The following is a 13,298-nucleotide window of genomic DNA, read 5'->3' as shown; positions in this document are numbered from 1 at the left end:
CTGTGACCTGATCGCAGGCTATCGGAGCAGGCACCCGGCTGGCGCCCAAGGCCCGGAAAGCCCCGTGCGGCTTCCCGGGCCTTGGGCCCCGCCCGTACCCCAGCGTCCCTGCGACCCGATCGCAGGAGCGAGCCGACCCCCAGGTCGGCTCGCTCCTGCAATCAGAGCAGGCACCCGGCTGGCGCCCAAGGCCCGGAAAGTCCCGGGCGGCTTCCCGGGCCTTGGGCCCCGCCGCACCCCAGCGTCCCTGTGACCCGATCGCACCCGGCTGGCGCCCAAGGCCCGGAAAGCCCCGGGCGGCTTCCCGGGCCTTGGGCCCCGCCCGCACCCCAGCGTCCCTGCAACCCAATCGCAGGAGCCGGTTTGGCTGGCTCCTGTGATGGGAGCAGGTGCTTCCCTGCAACGGTTTCCTGGTGGGCGTGGTTGATGGGCGTGGCTTGGTTGGTGGGCGTGGCTTGGGCGTAGCGAAGGTGCGGTCAATTTGCATATTTGTCTATTATAAGGTAAGATAACTTCTGTAAAATGAACTAAACACACAAACCAAAAGGGCTTCCCTTTTTTAACACATTCCAACCAGTCAAGAGATGGCAAAGACATGGCCCCCTCGCTATCTTCACCCCTGTGGCGCCCACAGGAGATGCCGCCAGGGGACCAGGGCCTCCTATCTAGCAGTCTGGCTGCCCTTCAGAATCCTCCTCAACACGGGGCTCCAGGCAGCCTCCACCCAGGAATCGGGGAGGACCGTGAACTCATGATCTGTCCTGGATTTGGCCTAACCCCACCCACTGCAGAAAAAGTGAAAATGTTGCTGAAAGAAAATGGTCTACAGGTTGGGTCACCGACAATGCTATCAGATATGGCTTCGGCAGGAAATGGAGAAAATCTCAACTGTTTTATGGAAACGAAAAAGGTGTTGTTGAATCCCTTCAATACCGGAGGCACTGGGCTTAGGCAATGTAATTTGGGGGCAAGTCCTATGGTAATGAATTTCCAGGGATCCTGGGTGTAGTTTATTGTATCAAATGCAACTTGCAAAAAGTCTCAGGTTGGAGAGTCAGACCATTTGTTGTATAAAGGTACCCATTGTGATGTGTTTCAAACAGTCCAGAGTTTAAAAAATCTCCATATATTCACAGCAATGAAATAAATAAATAAATGTACATAGATGTGTATGGATCTCATATAATAAAAGGCTACTATGCAAATGGACCTAACCACGGAACAACCGGTCACTATGATGCGTGCTGACCACCAGGGGGCAGACGCTTGGTGCAAGAGCTGTCCCCGGTGGTCAGTGCGCTCCCACAGGGGGAGCGTTGCTCAGCCAGAAGCCAGGCTCATGGCTGGCAAGCACAGCGGTTAGAAGCAAGGGGTCCTGGACTGCAAGAAGGCGCAGGCCGGGCTGAGGGACCATCCGCCGCCCCCCTCTCCCCCGCCCCAGTGTATGATTTTCATGCACCAGGCCTCTAGTTTATATATACAAGCATGATAGTAACTACATCTACCCAACATTGTTTATTTACTAACTGTGAAAACCACCTTTAGGAGATAATATTATCAATTGAGCTTAAAGTGAACACCGCTGCCAAGTGTCATCCCTGCAGCACTGAAGAAAACCTTTTAAAATCATAAAAGAAGAAACACAGAAAGAAGCCTTTCTCTTACCAGTGGTCTGAGTTCTGGATGCGTCAGGATATATCCATTATTTGTGATTGCAAAGGCATAACCGTGAATCCCTAACTGTAAAAGGAAGCGAGAGAGAGAGAGAGAAACCTTCATTAGCTTGCTCCCCGGTGCATTCACAAAGCATAAAGCAGCCCGGCGTTTAGTAATTTACAGCTTAAACTTGGCATTCATAACCCTTATCAGCACAATATTTCATTAAAATGAATGCGAGGCGCTGATCCTTGACATTTGGTGGAAATGAAGACCTGCCACAGGAGAAGCTCAGCAAATAGCACAATTTAAAATGTCACACCCCCACGTTGGCATCAAAGGCTTTACTTTGATTTATTTAAAACAAAAACAATTACTTTTTTTTTTTTTTAAAGTGGCTAATGTTGGTGGAAAGACCTTTTGTCCAAGTGCACGGAATTTTATCACCCTGGGTGTCTTCTCTCTTCTGTGATAAGGAAAGAGGTGACCTCATTCTGATGCACATGTAGGCTGCCTTCAATTCCACACCCACAGGGGCCACCTCAAGCACGCACTCTCCTAGGCAGTCATTTTTTATAATTCTTCAAGGATGAAAGTGTCCCCCCACCCGAGCCTGCAGAGGAGCCTGCCAGCCCCTTTTATATCCCTTTGTCTTTAAATTGTGAGGCTGCCAAGCTTCTCCATGCATGCTTCCATCCACACAAAGCCTGGGTAATTTTCTATGCAGAGCCTCACTTAATTTATGTTTTCTGACTAAATGGGACTATGGGAAATAGTTTGAGAGCAATGAAATGTTTTATTAGCTTTAAAAAGTATGTAATCAAATTTAACACTGCACTTATTTAAATAATAATCCTGGCTTTTTGACAATATTTCTATTACACAGTTGACTGCACCCATTGGCTACAATAAATTTACCTACAAATCATTCATGTATTAAAATGGCCTCTGGCATAAAACCCATACTGATCTCTCTCTCTCTCTCTCTCTCTCTCTCTCTCTCTCTCTCTCTCTCAAAGAAAATGTAACCCACTTTTGCCAGAGCAGTAAAAGGGGAGAAGAAAAAAAAAATCCTACATTTTTTTCCGACAAGTTATTTCATAGTTCTGAGCTCTCACTATTACTTTTCTTTAAAATCCTCTGCTGATCACGTTATTGAATATGATACTATTAAAACGATCCAGACAAGAGAGTTTACAAACCAAGAATGACCCAGTCTGCTTCTTAGCTTATTGTCAAGGTGACATGAAATTGACTTCAGAGAATTTAACACTGGCAATTAAAAGTTTCCTTTGCATTAATTACATAAAGCAGATATGCATGTGGTAGTCAAGGGCAACAGGCATTTTCTCCTGGAGTTACCTTGCACAGCAAGTTTTAATTAGATTCTACTTGAGTCTAATGATAAAAGTATACTTCATTATGCTGAGAAAGATAAACCAGAGATTTCCTATCCTTTGAGATGTATATTGTCTCTTTCATCTTGTCTCTTGGAAAAATGTCAGATACAGTCAACACTGCATTAATTACCATTATTATGCCCCAGTTTAATACGGACTGGATGGGTCAAAAAGGACTAGGGGAGTCTGACTTTTCCCATTAAAAGCAAAGGTGGTATTTTGTTGGAAATTCGAACTCCAAATTAGGCCCAACAAATGATATTTTATAGTCAGCTAATATAGTCAGTGCCTTCTAATGTACATTCCTTCAGGTCTTGGCTTGCTTGTCGGAACTAACACTAAAAAGAGGATAGAACTCTTTGCATATGCTCCCTTAATGTCCTCTACTTTTCCTGTATTGCACTTATCAAAATGATAATAATCAATTATCGGTGAGTTTGATTATACGTTACCAAGGCATCAGTCAGGGGCTTTGATGATTAATACTGTCTCCCTACGGGTTCCATGATGGACAAGGTCACGCCATGTGGGTCAAAATATGTGGAGGGCTGGTTGGGACGGAGGGAAAGGGAGCAGGGACACCAGGAAGAGTAAAAGGAGGAAGTGGGGGAACAATAAAACACACTGAATTGAGCACAGATCCTACAAAGCTACCCTAAACTCTCTGCTCTCTCCCCTGGAATGAGGGGCTGAGCTGACCTCCTCACCCAATGTATTACACTCACTGTGTCATGGCCACCTCTTCCTTGTTGCCCATTTATGCCCTGGCCGACTAGTATCTGCCTCACCCACCAAGATGCCACCAGAACGCCTTTCCCCACAGTTGCCAATGGCATCCTAATTCCCAAACCTAGAGACAGCTCTCTCTTGAATCTTTCTGGTTGTGTTAGCTGAATGCCTCCTCTTCCTTCAACTATTCCCTCAGCTCCCAGGGCCCAGGCTCCCGGGTTTCCTCCTTCTCATCCTCCACCCACTGCTCAAGCACTCATTTTCCCTAGTTTCTCTCCCAGTGCCCTGGTCTGCTTTAGCTCTCCCTCCCCAATCAGCTCCAGAAACCACCTGGATGCTGTTATCTCCAGATCTGCGCTCCAGCCGCAGCCCCTCCCCTCAGTGGCAGATCCACGTACCCAACTGTGTGTCAGTCATTTCTACCTGGATATCCCTCAGGCACTGCATGGACACCACACCCAGAGCATCTCGGCGCTCTCCCCCTTCGTGTGGCTCTTCCTGCCCTTCTCTCTCCGATGGTGGCACCACCACCCACCCCGATGCCCACATTAGACATTAGAGCATCATCCTTAGGTTTGTTTCTCTCTTGCACTCCCAACTTCTTGATCCAAGTAATCACTAATTTTTACTCCAGAAATTACCCACATTCAACTCTGCTTCCCCACCCTTCCACCCATGTAGATTTAATGTAACAGATTTCCACACTTGTCCTAACTGTTCTCCTGCCTCAAAGCTTGGCCCCAACCAAGTCCCCTCAAGACTGATCAAAGGCAACTCTGGCCCTGTTGCTCCCCTTTGTAAAACCTGCTAAAGACCTCTTCTTGTGTAAGAAGAAACCCATGGGAGTGTCCATCAGGTCTCCCTGGGGTCTGGTCCCTACCTACCCACCCAGCCTTGCCTCCTTCCACTCTTTGCCTCTCAGGGCACGTGGCAGTGACAACAACCCCCCTGTGGTTTTCTCTCCCTCCCAGACCTTTACTCACACAGTGCTCTCGGCCTGGAGCACCGCTCTGCCCCATCTCCCCCAGCTAATTCTCATCCATGCTGTAAGCTCAGCCTCAGGATCATCATGGCCTATTAAAAGTCTCTCCTTCCCAGCCACTATAGCTCAGTGGTTGAGCGTCAACCCATGGACCAGGAGGTCACCGGTTCGATTCCCGGACAGGGCACATGCCCGGGTTGCAGGCTCCATCCCCAGTGGGGGGCGTACAGGAGGCAGCCAATAGATTCTTTCTCATCATTGATGTTTCTATCTCTCCCTCTCCCTTCCTCTCTGAAATCAATGATAAATAAATAATAATAAAATAAAAGTCTCTCCTGACCTTCCCCATTGTTTCCTCCTTTCCATACCATGTTTCTATAAAACCCTGAGAATTTCTCCATTGCTACCTTTACCCTTATGCATGAAACTACACCCTTAATGCCCTCTACTTTTCCTGTATTGCATGGATATAACCAAAATGGCAATAATCAATTATTTGTGAGTTTGATTATATATTACCAAGGCATCAGTCAAGGGCTTTGATGATTTAATACCTGTCTCCCAATGCTCGAAGGTTCCCTCTCCTTCCTCTGCCCTGTTCCAGATAAGCCAGCGCCTCCCCATCAGAATGGGCTCTTGGTGGGGAAGGAGCCATCCCGCTCATCTTTGACTTCTGCAACCCCTGGCATTATGTCCTGCACGTAACAGGTACTCCGGTTAAGGTCTGTGTGTACTTAAGATGGTCTTCACTTTTTTACTCAAATATTATCTAATTCATCTTTAAAGTCTAAACAAAAGTTAATGCTAGAAATGAGCTGAAAAGGCGAGGCTGACTTGCGACGGCAGGTGTATACTCTGTCCTTCTCAAGACTGTTCCTGAGAAGGTCTTCCTGCCATTCAGAAACGATCTGGTGAAAACCCTTCCCAGGAGAACAGCCTGGGAAAATAACATCAGAACGCTTTGCTGGTTGGTGGGTGACGCATGGATATAACCTAATGTAGATGTACGAAGACAAACTCGGAGCCAATCCCCAAAGATATTCTGTGGGTGAATCTCTCAAAAAACTGAAAGCTTATAATGTCACAATGTCCAACATTTGTTTTTGGCCACAAATCAATATACGGATGAAATATCTCATTTTTATTTCATCTGAAATAGAGCCAATGTTCCTGCGCAGTCCTGCGGAGTAACAGGACACAGATAGGACACACGCGGTCCAGCACTCGGGGCTGCTCAGGGGGCCTCGGTCCTGAAGCCGCTCTCCTGGAGGCCAGGAGCCTCCGTCCCGCAGCCGGAAAGGAGGTCCCTTCCTCCACTCCACGTGCAGGGCTTTGGGCTAATGAAGTGAAGCCAATTATAAAATGGCTCGTTACCTTAACAGAGGCTGTGGTGTCTGGAAACTTTTGCCGGGGGGTCTGGAATTCTTAATAAAAATTACAGGAAGTCTGATTGCCTTGTGGGAAAATCTATGCAGCGAAGGGAAAAGAAAGAATTCTATCTTCGGGGAAAACCCCACAAGCCAAGCGCTGACTCATCTTTACTAGTACAAGGTGTGGATCAGGACGGAAGGCGTGAGCCGCACTCTGCTCCCTGGAGGGGACTGTTCCACCCTGGCTGGGCCTCTCCCAAGGTGTTTGTGGGAATCAGAGGAGGAATGACTTAGGTGTTAAGTATGTCCTACCTGTGTCTCCTGTTCCCAGCCTACCCCTTGGGAAAGCAAAAAACACAAGTGCCCGTATGTCAGGGGAACTGGTTAATTCCTGGAGCTGACCTTCCTCTATTCTCCTGCTACACTTTGCTTCATTCATCGTTTACTAGATGAGTTATGTTGAGAAAGTTATTTCAAGTTTCCTCAACTGAAAATGGGGCCAAGGTGTACCCACTCCATGGGAGCCTAATAAGGATTCAGTGGGAATCGTGCATGTAAAGAATTTTTACCATGCCTAACAGTAGCAAGTTCAATAAACCTTACATTGTTTTATTTTATTTTAGCCATTATTGTTAATATCATCAACTATTATTTAAACTATGATTACTATTATTGTCATTTATTGTTCTTAATGGCTTTAGGGTACTAAATAGTGGGTAAAACCATGGCTCACTAGCCCTGAAACTTGGTGAGATACTTCCATTTTCTGTGCCTCAGTTTCTTGAGTTGTAACATGAAGGTAACAGCAGTGTCTGTCTCTTATTAAGTGAGAACCTGTGACAAAGAGTATAGCACCTTCCCCGGTAGAGGAAGCTTTGAGAAATAAACTCACAGGGTGATTGTTATCAGTTTCATATTATGTTCATAGTTTCTTGATTTGTTGGGCATGTATCAAGTCGTGGCCCTGAACTTGTGTTTCTACATCTTGTCATCCTATATAATAAAAGCTTAATATGCTAAGTGCCTGGTCGTCCAGTTGGCCATTCAAGCAATCAAAGTGTAGTATGCTAATGACATGCTAAGGCCACTCAACTGTGGAGCAGGTGCTAAGGACCCACCAGGAAGTGCTGAGAGAGCCAAACCCTCTGGGGACTCTGGGAAGCCCTGGCTGATAGGTGGGGGTGCAGCATGGGCTTCTGGATGGTGGTGATGGCACCGATGCCCAGAGCTGAGGGGAGCCTCAGGGGCGGGGATACCTACCACTCCAGGATGAACAACCCCCTTGGATCTCACTTCTCAGCCCTCCATAATGTTCCCATGGACTGTTCTGCTTCCTTAGGAAAAACAGAATGTAAGCAAGATAATTTAGGTGGCATATGGGCCCAGGATTAAACTAGCCAGAACCACTTAGTGAGAGTGAGCCCTTTTCCAATTCCTCTCATCCTTCCAATGATATAAAAAAAGTTTCATTTAGTGCAGCTTTAGCACTTGCCTTGACTACTACCTTAAAAAAGGAGAGACCAGACCTCAAGTTCAGAACCTTGGATTACCAAGCAATCACTTAATACTATTATTTTGTTTTCATGATTTTTTTTTTTTACAATTGTCCTCTACAACTGGCTTTACTTTTTAAAGAGAGTTCCCTATTAAAACTGAGTTAAGTGAAGAAAGTTCTGAGTTGATTTACAAGTGATGGTTAAGTAAAGAATGGTAGATGGTCGTCTATGAGCGTAGCAACACATCACGAAGTGGTATGTGAATGGCAGAGATCTCCTTTCAGCACCGCGGTCAGAGGTCACACAGACCTGACTGAGATCACGCCCACCACTTCCTGGCCCTGCACTCTGTGAACATTCCCCCTGTGAACCTGGGTCTCCTATGAGTAGAATGGATCCAAGAGCACAGCCCTTATCTGAGGAGGATTTGCTAATGTGACATGGGGAATGCACTTTGCACAGCATTGAGTTCTCGGCCACTGTTACCTGGTAATATTGTACCATGAGGCACCCTGTCTTGGACCACAAAATAATGATTTTTTTAACAGCCATTCTCTGCACTTCTCATTTTATAGCCAATGCTCTGAAATGTGACCTGATCATTCTGGCTGCATCCATCCATGAAGTTGACTTGTTTGGACAATATTTTGCTGTTATGCCCAGGGACTGGCTGATCCATTCTCTTGCTCTTACCCCAACCCTCTGTCAAAAGGTGGGGCTGTGCTTGTCATCAAACTTAAGAATCCTGCCTGACACACATGACCTTGGATCATAAGCCTTTCCCATGCCTTTCAAAATTCTTAGAAAAATTCATTTTTAAAGGTGGCCAAGGATCCCAGACTGTGGTTGGGCTTTCTCTAGGGCATTCTAAGTTAGCAAAGGTTCAGTGGACACGAAGCCCACAGGTGCCTGAATCTGGGGTGGGAAAGCTGTGAGCAGCTCCATGCAGGCAGCATCCCATGTAGAGAGGGCTGTGGATACCAGGAGGCTGCTTGTCACAACGGTCCCCGTGACCAGTGTGCTATAATTGTTTTCGATTAATGATAGTGGTCAATGCTTCACGCAAGTCTACGAGCAGGTTCTATTGTTATCACATTGGACAGACAGGAGTTGGAGACCTGTCCACTTGCAGCTCCACAGCAACGGAGGCAGGGCCCTGTGTGTGGCTACTCCAGAACTCTACGCTGAGCACAGGGAAGGCCCAGGAGCCCCTCACAACTGTGATGAATCAGGCTCAGCAGAAGAGAGGTAGTAAGGAAAGGGTCCCTGCCAGCCAGCCAACTAGCCAGCATTCCTGGCTAAGAAAGCTTGCCTCTGTCCACACGGGGGGCAAAGGGAGCCCCTGTCAGTCTATGAGAGGGCCCGGAATGAAGAAAAGGGAGCCAGTCTGCTGGGTGCTGGGGAAGAGGAGGCAGGTATGGTCTCAACCATGTGTAGTCAGGGAACTATGTCGGCTCAGTGCACACCCCTCTTAGGACCAGGAGCAGGGTCCTGTCTGCCCCGCCCCACCCTCCACGCTCACATGTAGTCCTGAATGGCTGTGATGGGGCTGAGGAACTTGCCTCTTCCCACCCTTTGCCTTGCTTTTCTGAGGAGCCCCCACTAGGCACCAGGTGAGAGTTTTCTGTGTGGGGCTCAAGGATCTGGGCCATCTTTTCAAAGATGAGCCCTGCCATGTCACTCCCCTGGCTAACCTGTGTTTCAGAGACTAGAATGAGCACATCTCCACTTGTGCTTCACATGTGATTGCCAGGCGGAGGTTAGAGGAGATAAGCAAGAGAAACAGTGAGTCTGTTTACATTTAAAAGGACCTGCCCAGTGGCTGTGCGTGCAGCATGAAGACAGGCAGAGTGTATGGTGGTGAGTGCAGGGCTGCAGTCTGGACAGCACTGCTCTAAAGGAAGGTGAATGTCAAGTCTGGGGGGAAACCAGGCTCCTGGTGTGGCCACTGCTCTGATTTCATTAGCGTGTTTATTTCACCACAGCAGCATACCTCCCACAGCCAGAGAACACAGATACCAATTAAAGTTATCCCCATGGACCTCAGCATGTCTACTGGCACCACATCAACTCCATAGGAGCTGGATGCCCTCTGTAGCCAGCCCTGGAGGCAGTGCAGTTTGTCAGCTTCGGTGGGTTCCTGTGTTGGGCTTACCTGCCCCAGACAGAGCAGACACCAGACCACTGGGGAGTCGTGTGGAAGTCAGGATGCTTGTTCTCATGGGAACTGGAGTAGGACTGGCTGAGGGTGGCACTGGGACTCATGAGAGCCCTTCTTCTCCCCAAATGAAGTGATGGGAACAGGACGCGGGGCATGCAGTATGGCCAGGTAAGGGGAAAGCATGACTCCTCTCCCTGATGCAGGCTGGCCTCACATACAAAGCTAGCTTCCAGCCTTTCCACCTCTCAGAGTCCCTTCCATCTAGTGCCCCTTCTCCATGGCCCCTGCCTTTCAATGCCCCTCATATTGTTCTAAACTCCCAAAGCACTGGGCTACCAAGGCCTGTTCAATCTTTGTTCCAAAATTACCTATTTCACCCGCCCCAGTTACGTTCAAAGTTAAAGAAAGCCTTACAATTCTTTGGGGCACATATTTTAATTTAGTATTAGGAGATGAATATTAATGTATACCCAATTGCCTTCTGAGACAGAGGAAATACTCTTTCAATATGGTCAGTGGCCATTTTTCCCTGTGCCTCACTGGGTTTCTAGTAAGAAGTAACAGAAAAACTCATTTAAATAAATTAACAGTCTTAGAGGGTCCTCAGACTGGGTGAGTTAGGACTGGCTTAGGAGATGCCCAGAGAAGTTAGATCTGCGGAGACCTGCATAGACTTGTGTAGATTTCCATAGGCCCACACAAGTCTGGGTGGGCATGCATAGACCTCCTCAGATCTTCCCCCGCAAAGCAGAGCCTTTCAGAAAGAGAAAAGAAGGGCCTCTTTACTCTGTATTTGAATAGTTACTATGTGAAATTGTCTTGAACATTTGGCCCTTGACTCTTAAATAAGTGACATGTTACCTTGTATTTGGGGATGGTCTTCAGCAGTTCTTTCACTGGGACATCTGTGCCAACCACGCCTAGAAGAATGCCCTTCGATCTCTGTTGGAAAAACATTAAACAATAACAATAGTAAGTTAATTTGGCAGAAGAACTAGAACCTTCTGAGAAGCCACATGCCATAGGTCACTGTCTGATGCCTTCTCCAAAATGATAGAAATTGAGGATTAACCCAGGTGTCCAAGAGGAAACCTCTTCTATTCCCCATCCCCCACCCAAAATGTTACTAGATAAGCCTGGTAGCTTCTCAGGCCAAACATTAACAGCTATAACTCTCAACACACACTCATACCAAGACAACCTCATTCTCTTCTCTCTCCTAAAAATGAAGAATTGATGTGCAGAAGCACTAAAGTTTCAGCAGCTAAGGCCTGTGATCATTAATCAGTTTCTCTTATGGAAGCTTTCTACAGGAAAGACTTATAGTGTGTTAACTGCTTTCTCAATTTACACTACCATCTGGTGCCCAGGAGAGAGAGAGACTCAATAGCCAGAGAAAGAAGAAATAACCCACAGATTGTTAAGCAGCCAGTTGAAATCAAGAACTAAAGTGAAGAAAGAGGCCTTTGGGGTCCCAGTTTCCAAGGTCACTGTGATGTGCTGAAACTTTCCAGTGTCAGCAATGCTTTCCGGAAGAAGATACAAATGGCTACTGCCCATTGTTTTCCTTAAATCCAAGTCCACACGGAACCTCACACTGTGACCACATTTGGAAACAGGGTCTTAGCAAGTATAATCAGTTAAGGATCTCAAAGTGAAACCATCCTGGATTTAGGATGGACCCTATATCCAATGACCGGTGTCTTTCTAAGAAGAGGAAAGGACATGAGAGAAGAAGGCCATGTGAAGGCTGAGGCAAAGGTTGGACTTGTGCTGCTGCAAAGCAAGGCAAGTCTTGGCCCAAGGAAAGATTCTTCCCTAGAGCCTTTGGAAAAAGCATGGCCCTGCTGACACCTTGATTTTGGACTTCTAGCCTCCTAAATTGTAAGAATAAACTTGGCTTTGAGCCACCCAATTTGTGGGACTTTGTTATCTCAGGCCTAGGAAGCTAATACAAGTTTGGCAACTTCAAACTGGAGACTAGCCATCCACCATCATCAAGGAGTCTCTCTGGGGTTTTCCTTCCTCTGGTCATTTAACACTTCAATGTTGTAAAAGTGCTGCACCCTGTAACATGGTGCCTGCTTGAATTCCTCCCATCTCTGCTTGATTTCATGATTCTAACAGCAGGATTAAATGTGAGGGAAAAATGATAAACCCTCTGTCCTTAAAATAAATCAATAAATGAAGACCACCAGAGCTCGAGCCAGAGAGGTCTCAGAAACCAACCCTCCTGGCATCAAGCAGCTGTACTCACGGTTTCATTCTGCTTACTAAACACGGGCATGGCGACTGTGGTCATCAGGACAAGGCCCTGATCATCGGCAAGCTGGATGGAGAGAGAAAAGCCAGTTACCTGAGACTGACCTGGAAGCACAGGGCTGGAGCCATCTCCGTGGCTGACCCTCCTTCACAGGCCAGGGGCGTTGGGAGTGGACCTGCACCCACTCAAGCCCTCAGCCCAGGAGGAAGTGCAGAGCCAGGATTTGGATGAGGATCTGGGCCCCTGGCTGGGGAAACAAAAGTCAGTCGCTCCAGCTGATCAGTTCACTGCATTAGGCCATTTGGGTTCAAATAAAGCCTTGTTGAGTCTTAGTGATTCATTTTATTGTATTAACGCAGATTGATTTTACAATTTTACTTAGTAGACATTTATGTTCAATATGTGCAATGTTAATGCTTCTCTGTATTCTGGAAATTGAGGATCAGAAAGCATGAAGGTAAGAGGTTCTATACTTGGCCCTGTTGATAAAAGTAGAATCTGGAAGCATTTACTCTCCCCAATGTAGTTGAGTCAAGACCTTTTTGGACTTCTACAGATCTGTGCATGTCAGTCCCAGTTGAAAAGCACACACAAAAAACCCGAAAACATAGCCCTCGCTGGTTTGCCTCAGTGAATAGAGCGTCAGCCTACAGACTGAAGGGTCCCAGGTTTGATTCTGGTCAAGGGCACATGCCTGGGTTGTGGGCTCGATCCCCAGCGTGGGGAGTACAGGAGGCAGCGGACTAATGATTCTCTCTCATCATTGATGTTTCTTTCTCTCTCTCCCTCTCCCTTCCTCTCTGAAATCAATAAAAATATACTTTAACCTCCCTTCCCCAAAAAACAACATAACTTGATCATCTGATCCCTGAAATCACTGCTAAGAAGCTAAACATTTCTCCTGAAGAAACAACCCTTGAAATGTGGCGCAGAACACGCTCTGTGATCCTCTGACTTGCACACAAATGCAGAGACACACCGCACATCTGCTTCTCACACAGCTAGGAAATAGGCCGGACCACAACACAAATGGAGAAACAGAGTCCTGGACCATAGGAGGCTTTGGTTCAAGACAGACCTGTTCTAATTCTCAACTTGAGTCTTTATTAACTGCATTAGTCAAGCCTCCATGTCCTCAGATAAAATAATGCCAATTATGCCCCAGTATTGTTGCCATGAAGATAAAATGTGAAACAGCCCAGCATGGTACCTGGCATAAGAAGGTGCTCAAAGGATGCCAG

At 46.9% G+C, this 13,298-nt stretch overlaps 1 protein-coding gene across 1 annotated transcript in view; it reads right to left on the bottom strand.

The window, feature by feature from the left end:
• CACNA2D3 (calcium voltage-gated channel auxiliary subunit alpha2delta 3) overlaps window positions 1-13,298 on the bottom strand; it is an 827,325-nt gene that overhangs the window by 214,469 nt on the left and 599,558 nt on the right. The window contains exons 15-17 of the mRNA XM_054729840.1: window positions 12,052-12,123; window positions 10,656-10,736; window positions 1,666-1,740 (exon numbers count right to left, since the gene is read on the bottom strand). Of these exons, the coding sequence (XP_054585815.1) occupies window positions 1,666-1,740; window positions 10,656-10,736; window positions 12,052-12,123 (228 nt within the window). The remainder of the gene's footprint in view (window positions 1-1,665; window positions 1,741-10,655; window positions 10,737-12,051; window positions 12,124-13,298) is intronic.

Source organism: Eptesicus fuscus, chromosome 18, assembly GCF_027574615.1.
Source record: "Eptesicus fuscus isolate TK198812 chromosome 18, DD_ASM_mEF_20220401, whole genome shotgun sequence".
Classification (NCBI taxonomy): Eukaryota; Metazoa; Chordata; class Mammalia; order Chiroptera; family Vespertilionidae; genus Eptesicus; species Eptesicus fuscus.
This window is presented reverse-complemented; position numbering and strand designations above follow the sequence as displayed.